This window comes from Semicossyphus pulcher, unplaced genomic scaffold, assembly GCF_022749685.1.
Source record: "Semicossyphus pulcher isolate SPU_LCO1_2020_fin unplaced genomic scaffold, fSemPul1.0.p SCAF_5, whole genome shotgun sequence".
Lineage (NCBI taxonomy): Eukaryota > Metazoa > Chordata > Actinopteri > Labriformes > Labridae > Semicossyphus > Semicossyphus pulcher.
The window spans coordinates 29,154,547-29,168,638 of record NW_027211726.1 but is presented as its reverse complement, the minus strand read 5'-3'; the positions used below and the strand labels follow the sequence as shown (position 1 = coordinate 29,168,638).

The 14,092-nt window shown below is 40.6% G+C and overlaps 1 protein-coding gene across 1 annotated transcript in view; it reads left to right on the top strand.

Annotated features, from left to right (window-relative positions):
- Positions 1 to 14,092, top strand: part of ptprua (protein tyrosine phosphatase receptor type Ua) — a 243,005-nt gene that overhangs the window by 124,297 nt on the left and 104,616 nt on the right. Inside the window, exon 4 of the mRNA XM_069681002.1 lies at positions 7,954 to 8,035. Coding sequence (XP_069537103.1) covers positions 7,954 to 8,035 — 82 coding nt within the window. The remainder of the gene's footprint in view (positions 1 to 7,953; positions 8,036 to 14,092) is intronic.

Below are 14,092 nucleotides of genomic sequence, written 5' to 3'. Positions count from 1 at the left end.
AGCTTGTAAGATTCTGATGACTGGATGCAGCCCTGCTTCACCTCATTACGGCCGATAATTTATCCCCTAATGCTCTCTTTCTTCCCACCAAGACACCTCCTACAGCCCCCCCGACCCCCCAAAACAGTCGTTAATGAGAAGGCAATGGCTGGTGTAAGGGATTGTGGGAGCGTGGGTCCGCCGAACAGTCAATTGACCTCAATTCCATGCGACCCTCAGTGCGGGGGAGCGGGCTCGGTGTTTGCTTCCATAACCTTGGCGCACTCCGGGCCCCATCTCAATAAATCAAGAGCCAGTTAATGAGATTAGAGGGCTGCACAGATCAATGCGGACAGCCTGCGCTTTACCATCCTCAGCTCTGCTGTCCTGGGCGGCTCGCACAAACAGCCAAACTGATCTAAAGTAATGATTTTCTTCCCCTCTGTATCTGTATGGACGTCAGAAGTTTGTCTGCCACACAGCGTCGCAGAGGAGGAGGTGGGGGCAGCAGGGGGGTGGTTGCCCTCAGAGGGGGGAAGCAGAGGTGTACAATCAGAGAAGTCAGGCTCAGGCGGGGAGTTTGCTTAGCGGCGCAGTGTTTACCATTTGGACAGCGTGCATAACAAATGTAATCTACTTCTCTGGTGATGTATGTCCAAGCTGGCTGAGTGATGAGACGGCGCTGTTCTCTAAAGTCCTCCCGCCAGGCGTGGAGACACAGGACAGATTGCTTTATTTGTCCGATAAACCTGGAGGATCGGCAGCACGTAATGAAGCAGGTAAAGCTGTGCAGATGAGTGAGTGTATCTGTATCTGCTGTGTGAAGAGGGACAGGAGGGAGCCCCGGATGAGGATCCGTGTGTTTTTTTTGTTTTTGCCCTAGAGCACCAGACCTCCTCACCAGCTCCCAACACTGCTGCTCAAAGCTGAGAGCGGGCCCCACAGGGCTCCACTCATCCATCTAGTCCCATTGATAAAGATCACTGTCCAGCACTCCCAGCCAACAGATCTGCCCCTGCAGGCCGCCATGCAGCAGCTTCACACAGGGAGAGCAATACCACTTCAGAGGGTGTGTGTGCGTGTGTGTGGGCGATGGTGGAGATGGTGGTGGTTGAGATTAAATAGAAAAAGTAAAAAATCAAGTCATCAGCCAGCATCAACACCCCCTCAGGACAGACAGACGGCTGCAGAGATATGTTGGACTGTGATCAGAAGTGTTTTTGGCCTTTTGCATTTAGGCTCTCACTGATGTGAGATTTGAAATTTCAGTGCCAATGTTTCTGGGTGTCAAATGTTCGTTGTTGATTGTGTATTTAGTTCTAAAAGTTATTTCTTGATCCAAGTGATAAATGTGAATAATAGATAATAAAGCTTTTAGGTCAACTTTTTCTTTAGTGCTATTAAAGGAGCATTCAAGTGACTCATTATTGCACGTTGAGGGACTCACAGGAGACAGATTTTAAAAAGAAATTCTCTAATTGAAGCAGCAGAGAGCAACATATCTGGACTAAGAAACTTTAAATACTCAAACCTACATTTCCCATAATACAACAATAATCATTTCTTCATTAGACCCTTCCTGTCTGTTTGATATGACCACATCTTTGGAGCTCTGCAGATTTGTAAGTTTTTGAAACAAATTAACCCCAATGACAACTTCAGGTAACGTCAGAAGAAATAATACAACTGTATTGATAAATTGTCTCTCCAGGATGTGTTAATTTACCTGTTCATCTAAAATTGATGAAAGCACAGTGCAAGACCCACAGAGCCACAACAGGTGTCACCAGCCGATTATAGTCTCTGACAATCCATGCTAACATTTAGCATACTCTACGAAGTTTGCACCATTATTTAAAGGGGGGGTATTATGCTAATTCCAAGCTTCATATTTCACTGTGTGGTACCTGTGGAGAAACTTAGCATAATTTAAAGTTAAAAAAAAAATCATAATTTTTCTCACTCTGGTGCTCTGTGCAGGCCCTCATACAGCCTCTGCCCAAAACGACTCAGTCAGCACTGTCCCTTTAAGAAACCCCACCCCTACAAGCCCAATTTCTTCTGATTGGCCAGCTCTCCGAAGCCTGCTGAGGCTGCACTTTGTGACGTCACAAAGTGCACAGCAGCCTGCAGACTGAGCTGAGAAGCCTGAGGATTACTACAACATACTTTCACCTTGAAACTTCACCCACGTTAAATCTGGACATCCAACATTGTAAAATTATATGTCTCAAAATGTGAAACAGTATAATACCCCCACTTTAAATCAGTTGGTACCAGACGTAGCCTAATATCTGTCAAGCTAATATTATTACACTTCTTACTCAGCACAGCTTTAAGAGTGTTTACTACTATTACACACCATGTTGCGACTTGTAGAGCTGCAAGCTTATCCTTTCTTTTAATTGGAACAGTTGTTAGTGCTAATACATAATAGGGCTGATCGTTGGAGTTGATCAGGGCGTGCACTGAACGTTTGCTGGACACTGTCATGGCTTTAAAAGGCAGAATAGGATCAGTCTCCAATCCTGTGTGGTCCCTAAAGTCCCGCAGGCCGGTTTTCTCTCTTTCTATCGGCTTGTTTTTTGGAAGTACAGCAGATGTTAAAGAGTTGCTGACTTTTAATCAGATTTTTTTCACTCTTCTTCTGCTCCCCGACCGCTTTGTCCTCCTTATCGTACCATCGTAATTCCCATCTCACTATTAAGTCTCCCTCTCTCTTATCTGTCCTTTTTCTCTCTCTCTTGCCTACCTATTTTATTCCTCTTTTTTCTTGTAACTCATCACTTGGGGAGTGAAGGAGTGTGGCAGATATAAGGTTGGGGTAACTATAGCCTTGCATTTTCACAAAGCAAAGTCTCACCCGTCAGTCATGGGAGGAGGGGAAAAGACTGCACAGGAGCAGGTCTTATATGTGGCACACAGAGTTGCCGCCCCCGAGCATGTGTCTTTTAAAAAACACACAAATTAAAATTTATAGTCTTTTTAAAATATATTTAAATATATGCTTATGAAACTGCTTTCGTTAGTTAATTTGCAACCAAAATGTGGAAAGGTTCTGTAAGATATTAGATGTGTTTTGAATGTTTTATTGAAAGGTAAAGAAATGATTCTACTGCTGACACGTAATGTGAAAATCTATTGTAAAAAATATAGAGATTCTAGTTTATTCTTTCTTTCCCTGCCTTTTTGGAATGAACCTAAGCAGTCACACACCTGCAGTGTCCAAAACTAAAATATTTATAAGGGTTTATAACAAGATTTTAGCATAGTGTTAGAGCATAACCAACAGTGGACCGCTGAAATGTCCCCTGATGGCTCATTGGTCCAGCGTTGGTGAATAAGCAACAGTGCCAAGGTCCACTGTTTAAACAGGTACGCAAGTGATAAAACACACACACACACTCACACAGAGAGAAAACATGCAGCATATGCTGCCATGTCCTCCAGCAGCTCACTGCAGTGGAAGCACTGCACACCTCACTTTATTCCTTCAGGCTGCAGAAAGAAGGTGGCAGCGATTGCACATCATATTTCAGTGTTTACTGCCACATTGCCGATATGGATCAGTCGTGTTGGCCTCAGTGAGGCTGAAGAAATCAATTAATAGAACATTGTTGCAAATTTGTTCACCACATTCCTCAAACGATTGCATGTAAGTCGTTAAGTTAATCAAATTCCTCATGAAGATTGATGCTGTCCGCGGATCAGTCGAGAGCTTTATCATTAGAGCACACTCATAAATAATTTGTGCGGCGCTGTAATGGAAACTAAAAGCTTGAAATATTAATTACTGTGCAAATCTTGTTTTAATGCAATCCCTTTTACTGCCACCACGGATTTTATGTATTCGCTGGGAAGCCTCCCGGGATGCAGTATGGATTTTGTTACTCTACATTATCAATTCTCCGGCATTGAATTTTATGAGCCAAACACGATGCAGCAGGAGGCGCATATTAAAATGCTTGCATGATTTTTATATCTAATGTGACTGTCCAGCTGCTTCCCCCTTTACCTTCTACACTCGCTGTTCTTGTGCCAGTACTTGCCTCTTCGTTTGTGTGACGGCATAGCGCTCCATCTTAGGAGATGCTTTGCTGTTTGCAGTAGACCTCTTTGCAGTGTTTTCATGCCCACTTTTGTTACAACAAAAGCCTGTGAGAAGACTGGAGGATGACGTCACCTTGAAGTGGATATTCTCAATTGGATGAATCCATCTCTTATTCTGTTTGCAGGAATAGATTTTCCTGCATGCCGACTTGTTAAAGTATTGGAAAAGGGTGAAACTTTGCTATCAAATATTAAAGATGCTATCAGGACCTGTCATGGCAAACCGCGTCAGTGTGGCTTAAGCTTCCACCCTCCACTTTCTATCTCCTCCTCCTATATTCAAGGTGTTTCTCCACTCTCTGTTTTCTCTGCATACATCTTTTTATATCTCTGTCCCCATGGCCCTGACAGCTCAGCACACTGCAACATAAGAAAGCACAAGCAAATCAAGAACACATCTTCACAAAATCAATAACACATGTAGGCACACAAAAAAAAAAAAACCTTGTATACTCCATGAGCCACAAACATGAATTATTTGTTTTCCCAAAAGAGCATAGCATAGTTCTACCGCACTATGCTTTAATAGGCTAGTACCACTGTGCTGTGATCAGTCTCTTGTAATCCTGCAGTCTCGGATCCCATCGGCTATAGTCTGAGACGATATAGCCTCTGGGGACACAGGTGAAAGGTGAAGCGATAAACAACTTCCCGGCAAGATTTCCTTCTCCAAGTGCTGCATTGTTACAGAAAGACAAAACGCTTTCTTGGTATTTACTTGTTATTAACGGGTCTTACCTTTGCCAAAATGTCAACATCATGATGCAGATTTGTAAGAAGTAAAAATTCTAGCTTTGTCAGGTCTGTCCTCAAGAGGAGAAGAAAACTTTTACAATGCTCGTTTGTTGAACGGAGGTTGGAACATCTGATGCATTCGAGGAAGTCGGGAAATCTGAACGCTGAATGGCTTTCAGCGTCAAGGGAATTCATCTCAAGTTAAATAGAGATTAATGAGAAGATAAATCATTGTCAGATGGGAGCTGATGGGAACCTGCTTTTGCTCTCCTCACGGACTGTTTTTCTTGCATACGCCGCAGCCTGCTGATGCGTGATTGGTTCATATTACTCGGACTACAAGCGTAGTTCAAACCGCCTTCTCAAACTGCCTATCGCAGCCTAGTAGGGCAGCTTTAGCCTGTACTGTATTCACCAATATTCACATGGCGGCCATTTTTGTCAGGCATCCACTGAGTGTTGGAAGAGGGTTGCTGTTATAATATCCAGCTGTGTTCGAGGATTGCGTGAAGGCATTAATAAATAGTTAAGACTGCTGACTGAACTGAAAACTCAATGATACTTAGAAATATACTGACATATATATACTGAATATATAGGGACATTGGGACATCTTAAAAATATACATTTGATAACACGCTCGCTACCATGAGACAACAAATTACATTAGCATTCAACCACCTCCTATCAATACAGTTAGATGGTGTTATGCGACACAGTAGAAAATGTGATATTAGTTGCTAACGTTGATGTTAACTAGTTAACGATAATGTAAGCTAGAGTATTTAAGCTAGCAGTTGGTTGAATGCTAAAGTTAGCTTTGCAACTTGAAGCATGTGTCTTTACTTGGTAGTTTTATTTTGTATTTTGCAGCACTTTTCAGTCTTTGGTGGTGCTATGTCACATTGTTCCCTTTACTTGCAGAGTGTTATCTGGGTTATGTCATATTGGAAGGGATGTTAAGTTTTTTTTTTTTTCCTGTAGCTACCGAGCTTTGAGCTTTCAGGGCCGCTGTCCCTCGGCCGGTTTGTTTTCACTCCGCTCTTCATACATTGAGCAAATTGTCTCATTTGCAGCGGACTGCTTTGTTTGAACACACCGCGGAGGGATTCTACTGTAGCCATTTGTATAATAGCTTGTGTTTGCTTGTGTACCGGCTATGGGATGCCAAGGTTATTCCTTAGTGTCTGGCACAGTCATACTCAAACACACTTTTCTATAAGTGAGGGCAGATGCGGAGGAGCTTAATGATGGCTCAAAGCGCCGAGCTGAGTGAATCGATGGCAGTGGGAGCGTTGACGCGTGATGAATTGAAGAGTTAATCGGTCAGACGTCTCTAATGGCCCGACACAGGAATGAAAAATAAAAATAAATTAGTGGAAAGAAAGCCTTAGTCTGTTTCCATCTGCCAAGGCCTTTTGTGGTATTGATTGGCCCCAGGCACTTAAAGCCTGATGTATTGTCAACATTGCAATCTATTGCCTGTCTGAGTGTGTAGTCACAGTCTGACTTCCACTGGGCCTTGACATGGATAACTACAGGTAGCATGAGTGGGTATTTCTCCCATTGGCTGCCACACACACACGTGATGTTGACCACGGCTATAACTTTCATATCGCCTGTTAATGCACTCAGCCCTTAAGTTCGGAGTTTGTCGCGCTGCGGTGAAAAGTTGCCTGTAGAGGGAACGATGTTGGCTCTGCTGAGTGTAATTACTACTCAGAAACCCAGAAAGACTCGGTTGCACCCTGGGAGGCCTTCAGATTCACTTTGAGGCCCTGCATGAGCCCGGCTCATTTAGATGAGTGAGTGAACATTTAAGGTGTGTTAAAGGACTCCTGGAGCTGCCGCATGGACTGGTGAAAGGGCCAGGAGAGCAGGAGAGAGGGATTTATTCATGCGGTGAGCACTGTATGGTTTAAGAATGAGACGTAGACTTATATGAAGAATAAATCATTAGAAATGAGTGCAAAATCCAGGCATGTTTAGCAATGTCATCCACATACGCTGAAGTATACTATATTAGTAGTCCTCATATTTTTGTTGGTTCTAGCAGATGTTCAGTGTACACATGAACTACTCTACTACGGCACGCACGTCATAGGAAACCCATGTCCTTCAAAATAAAACCGCAGCATAGACTTTTTGCAACAAGCACACATCCACGACCCACTTTTGGGTCCTGACCCACCAGTTGAGAACCATGGGTTTAGACTGTATAATTAAACAGTAACAGCCCAAGCTGAGCAGATTGATGAGGTGGAACCAGTCCCCATTTTAGAATAATATTTGGAATGATATCGATGCATCATTTGCATGAAGGTAAAACTTTTCCAGATTGTACAGCTGAATATTTTTGTCTTTGCTGAATATACCTTTGAGCTAAGATTTGTTTAGTTATACAAACTGATTCTAATATCAGGAATGGTCCAACGCAGCAGGTAAAAAAAAATACATAATCCAGTTTAAATCAATCTAAAATAATAACTATAACAGCTACAGAGTAAATTCTTTTTGCATTAAGAAGTAAAGACTTACCTCTTACTGCTTTATGTTTACATTACATTACATCACATGTGTTGTAACGTGGTGAAAATGGTTTAACATCCTACTCTGACCACAGGAGATAGTTGTTTGCATAATCCTGATTAATTCAATCTAAAATAGAACCATAATAAATAAAACATAACTCACAGAACGATCAGGTTGTACAGATATTAAAATTGTAATCTCAAAGATCTCAGTTTGGTGGTACCTATGGCGATAAACGGTAATTGGGTTACATCATTTGGCGATAGATAGTGACTTAACAGACATGTATTTTAATGCAAATCTTTGAGATGGTCACTTTAAGGATATAAAGCATTTAAGTAAGCATGACATATAAGACCTATTTAGCTAAGGCTGTACAGATTCTACAGATATAAAGCATTTGAAAACTATGCAAGAAATGACGAGTATGCACTTGCAGACTCATTTCTATTTTTCAACAGGTTGATATAAAATGTTTGCATCTCAGTTCTTGACAGACCTTTGGACTCCATCCCCCTAATTTCCTCCCTTGTCAGTCAACTTGCTACTCAAGATGTAATGGTGTGTAGTAATTTAATTTATCCATTGTCTCCACAGGTCATCTTCGAAGCGACCATTTCTGAGGAGCGGCAGGGCTACATCGCCTTGGACGACATTGTGCTGCTCAATTACCCCTGCTGTAAGTACCTGTTCTGCTCTGCTCATGGCTCACCTGCTGACCTTTACCGAGCCCCAGGAAAGTTTCCGGTTGAACAACAAACCGGAAACTGTTGAACTCCAGGAGGTTCAGCAGTTTCTTGAAGGTGATTGAAGACCATGAAGCAATCCTGCTGACGGGGGGAACCGAGGCACATATACGTGGTACCTGTGCGAGTGTCACGGCCATAATAACACAGCGGGAGGTCTCTTTTGTCTTGGCAGAAAGGCTGACCTTTTCCTGTGATGGCTATGCTCCCAGCCGGGTGCTTTTAAGGCTAATGTGATGTTACAGGCAGGAAAAGGACAGCTAGTGATTGTACTTTGATCCTCTCTGGGAGTTCTTTTTCTTTGTCATCAGTGGGATATCAGAGGGTTGGAGCTTTGTGAGTGCTGGTAATGTTACATTATGTCCTGTTCTGCTACGTTTAAGATTCTACCCCCCCAAAGTCCTGGTACACAGCCTCCGTGTAGGCATTGTACCCATCACCAAAGACCCCTTTCTTTTGCTTCCATGCTGATTCTTAGATGAAAAGCTCTATTGGACGCCTCAGAGAAAAGCTGAATCTGAGCTGATTGGTCTGGTTGGAAGAAGTCATCATTGTAAAAGCTGCACTGATTTATACTGACTCCTACAAGGAGATCAGATCTGCCAAAACAGAAGCTAATATGATTCAATTGAACTTTGGGTCACTGTTGTCTTTTTATTAAATCATTGTCATCCATTTGACAGCTACGATTATTGTTTTCCAACAGTGATATGATGCAGTATTACATTACATAGTTATATATGTATACATTCTATGGACAGTTCTACACTGATGGAAAAGAGGTTGAGCTAAATTCAGGATAATGTAATGTTTTAATTAAGTTATATTATTAAATTTAAGTTGATGTCATGTGTTTGCTGGGTTCTAGTTGTTTCAGTAAGGGTTTAATTGGTTGTCTGATGCGGAGGCAGAAATGAAACAAAAGCTTTACTCTTATGTTTTTACAGGTTTGTAGCACACATTTTCTCAAATCTGTATATTAGGTAAATTATGGTATTACAACTATGGGCCCTGTTTTTAAAAAAACATATTCTGGGATCTAATTGACACTTCGCTAACTCCTGCCACCCTTGGTTACTGTTGCTATGCCTGTCAAGCTTTCACACCGGCATGTAAATATTTTGGCGTTTTCAACTATAACAGTGAGAGATTTTCCAAAGGCAAATAAGGGCACATTTCTGGAAAAATAGTCCCCAAATATCAGAGAGAAGCAGACAGAAAGGACGACACCACGCTTTTTAAAGCTACATCCATGATATAATCTGTCAGCGGAGTGTTGAGAATGAAGAGGCAAAAGCTCATCGGTCCCAATGCGAGCGTCAGGCATCCCACGCCTTGACAATTTATGTTAAGGACAGTCATATACAGGAACAACAATGTTCTTGCACAGCAGGGTAAGTCAATATATTGTTTTATTTTAAGCTAATGTTTAGTTATGACTCCCTATAACTTTCATTATCTAATATGTTTTAGCCCATTGTTAGCAAAACTAAATTATCCCACTTTTTCATTTTGTTTAAAGAACTTCAGGACATTGCTCGCATATCGTGTGCCTGATCTAAACACTGGATCTCCTAAAAGCACAACGGGAAAGCCCAACAATATCCAAGTTTGCCACATCAACGGCACAAACCAAGGAGTGGTGAAATAAAGGCGTTGCTGATATCATCGGTGGTGGTAGCAAAGGCCAGACAGGGTCGCAAGCAAAGACCAGTTGACTTTCTTCCACAATTTTTAATCTGAGTCCGACATTTCTCCTCTCAAGTTTTTGGCTTTGGAAAAGCGAAAAATATGACATCCCCCTCTAAACCTTCAGGATAGCTGCTGTGGGACTTGCAGATTCCATATGCACACCATTTCTTCTTGTTCTGAAAGCTTGACGGTCCTCCCGCGCCTAGTTACAGTTGCTTACGTAGGATTGGACATTGGTCGTTCAAAGGAGGGGCTTAGCGAAGGGTCAATTGACTAATAGGTGCAAAAAGTTTGAGAATTTCCACAGTGGATTATTTCAGCAAGCAGCTGGAGAGTAAGAGAGAAATACTGTAGCTACAACATAATTCTTGGGGGCATATGCACCCGTTGAAAGTATGTCCACTACAAGGGCTTTTATAGCAATTGCAAGCAAGCTAGTTTTGTTATTTTAAGTGTCTGACAACATTAAGGGAAGATCCCAACAGTGAAATACCTTTTATGTTAACAAGTAAGATGCTTTTCGCCACCAGAAACAGCTATTACCTTGCTCTCTTCGAAGCCACCAGAATCCATTGACAAAATCAGTAATTTTACCTCAGCGAAGAAAGGAGCTGCATGTCTACCACTGCCCCCATCAGTTTAGTTTTTTTGTGACAATATTTGTTATCCAAATATTATGTCACTATTTCAAACACTAAAGTCAAACAATAACACAAACCACCTGTTCAAACTAGCAGTAGACTAGCAAATAACCCTGTGTGCTCTGAGGTAAAAATACTGTTTTTATTCAGCACAGTCTGGTGGCTTTCTTTCTAGTAAAATAAATTGGTCTTTCTAACCTTTTAGTTAATATTAGACTTACGTTCATCACAATAGCAGAACTTTGACTCAAAGTTTTTTCTTCCATGTTTGCTGTAAATATAGGATTGTTTGCTAACAGTGCCAAATAACTATTTTAAAATGTGTTGTATCTGTTGTGTAGATTTATAACACAATCTCCTTCCTTAATGTGCAAAAAAAGTAACTTTAAACATACTGTAATATGTCAACTATCTGCAGCCTTAATCCAACAATACTGATATTGATATTGCTGTTGCTCAGGCACCTGGTTTATCTGTCAGAACTTGCTGCTTGGATCTGGACTGGCCTTCTGTGAAAACGCTAATATTGTTTTTTAAACTGCATAAATGTGGGAAAATGCTAATGAATGATAATGTAGGGTATTTATGAGCTCATGAAATTCAGATATCCCTTTCTGGCTCTACTCAAAAATCAGACAGTCCGCATATTATAAATCATTGAATCCTCACTGGGAAACAGATAGAAGGAACTGAAATAACCTCTTCTAAAACCAGCGCCCATCTATTACTTTTCTTTTCTTCTAACCCAATCTCGTCTCAAGTTTGCCCTCCCTCAATTTATCTTCAATGGATTAGGATATGTTTCCATGGTGAGTTTGGGTAGGCTTTTTTGGTATGTGTCCCCAGGGCCCCTTGGTGTGTGGCTCAGGTTGAGTTTATCCTTGGTGCAGATGGTGACTCTTGGACCCTGACTATGTTTATAAGCTCAAATTACAGGATAGTGTCCCTGCTGGGGCTGCTTTATATGCATATGTATACCATAAGTGTATGACTCATAAAGCACAATTGCTGTGTACTGAACCATGCATAAACACACCCATCTACTCATATAGAAAGTGCGTACTTGTGCACAATCACTATTCTTTTCTACAGCTGGTGTATCTGCAAGAGCAGTCACCCCAGAAAAGACACACGTTCACACAAAGCTGTGAGTAAACATCAGTACGCTGGCATACATCCCCCACATGCAGCAGGAATCAGGGTATGCCCCCCCTAGGAAAGACTCAAGTCAGTGGAAACTGCTACTCAGTTTGCATTCCCACTTATTTGACATTTGTGTTGTTTTCCTCTGGAGTCCACGCCTTTATTCCGAACACGTGTTTCAGTCAAAACAGATCCTTCCCGCATCAGTAATAAGAGGCAGCATTACTAATTTAGAGAACCAACATCTCTCTCAGCCAGAGAACATTTGAGACTCTAAATTACCTTGCCTGTATTTATGTTTAGCAGTATTAATTAAGGCTAAACAGGTCACACGTTAACACTACAGGGCTTTTAGTTTTTGAATTAAATTTTCCCAGTAACTATTAATACAACTGCCTCATCCTTAAATTGCTTCTCCCATAATTGCTGCTGTGGGCACGTCTTTTAAAGATGACTTGAAAGTTTATCCTTCTGTCCTGCAGACAAAATAACCTGAGAAGATTTGTTACCCTCTTTCTCTTCTTCCTGGGTGGATTGGGCATGGGAAAGGAAGCACAGAGGCAAGAGGAAAAAAGAGCAATAAGTAAAATGTGAGATGCAATTTCTATCATCCCATCCTCAGCCAGATGTTGCTGTTGGTTACTGTGGAAACCGAGCATAAATGTGTGCTGGTCTCGGCATGAGAATTTAATTTTGTCCAACACATTGGTGCCCAGTAGAAACAATTTGCCTGGAGCACATCCTGTTTACACCACAGCAGGATTTTTTTAATATTTTGATCCATCTCTAACATGATGGAGGTTATTATTTTCTTATTATATTGTTATCATTTTGTTTCATTGCCTGAGAAATCTCTCCGGTGAATTGTAGGAGGTTTTAACTCTCCATGAAAAGCCAGAGTGTTGTTGGAAACACAGAGCAAATAAATAATTTTGGACAGAAATTGGAAATGTGTAGCAAATAGTGGAGAGATGGACAGAGCTTTCCACCTGTCACATTAGAAAAACACATTTATCCTTAATATATGGCAAGTATCAACAAGCAGGTAGCAGGTGACTCCACTAAGCCTCATCTATATGTGTGTATTTTATAATATAGCACATAACTATAACAAATGTCACTGATATACAATGTGGTATGGGCCTATTAATTACTTGCTTCCAAAGAACTGATGGTGAAAAGCTAAGTAAGCTAGCTTTCCTTTATCATGTTCATTACTAAGCTAACACCTTTGGTTTTACATACAAAAACTTAAAGAAAACTCAGTCAGTCAAAGGAAGGAAGGGAAATAACCTGGTAGAAACAGGAGGTGTAAAAAAACTGGTTCTTCTTAGGCAAACATTGATTGCTATGTATGTTAGCATTAGCAATAAATTGTGTTAGAATGCTGTTTTAACCTACAAACACTGACTACAGACCAACAATGGTTATCTCAGTTCTAGCCCTGCTTCTAAATAACTGCTGGTGGAAATGTAGGGAAGCTAGCTATCTTATTTGATATTAAATAAGAACTGTCTTGGTTGTTAGCAAGGCTACATTAATTGTATAGCTAACGTCCTAAATTTTATAGCTACAACAAACATAGCCAGTTGGGAACAAGTGCTTACCCAGTAGAAATAACCATTAACATTGTGAGGGAAACTTTGATTATCACTATTATAATCATAAGGATTTTTAAGATACAGTAGCCCCTGTTAATTCATCAGAAAAACATCAGTGGCTGTGTTTGCTAGTGTTAGCATAAAATGGTGTTAAATGGACAATGGCATTACAATCAACTACATCAACTACAGAATAATTACCCTTATCCCAGTTGTACCCTTTTTGTTTAGTTTTTACAATTTCTGTGCAAAGCTAACTAAACCTCACAATAATAATAATAATAATGATGATAATAATAATTCAAAGACGATTAAACTTAAGCATTCTAGCTTAAAATAAAAAATATATATATACAGCCAATAATGAACATTGACTTTGTTGTTGTAACAACATCAGAATTTTTGAACGTCAGCAATACGCAATACCTCTTTTTAAATGGGCAAAATGAAAAAAGTCATCGGCACGCTAGGATAGCTTTCTTTGTTTATTATCACTGGACACGGTCTGGTTTTGCTGCAAGCCAAATTTCAGACAGAATAATAAAGACTGAACCGAACTGAGGTCCCAAATGAGCACATGGATAATTTTTTACAGCTTTGAAATCAGTCTTGATGTTGGGAAGGCAGCGTGCAGAGACTAAAATAAAAATGACCCATAATTCACCTCACATGCATTAAAACTAAAGTAACGAGCTTGTTTTGAGAATGTAAGGAGTCGAACGTACAGATTACAGTAAAGTACAGATAGCTGAAAAATCTACTTAAGTACAGTAACTAAGTATTTGTACTTTGTTATTTCCCACCTCTGGTTATTATGTAAATAACCAATAAAGCTAAAGAAAGGATTTAGTAAAATAACAATGTGGTGAGAAGCAGGGACTGTTTTCAGTTTTTGGCATATAAGATAAGTTAA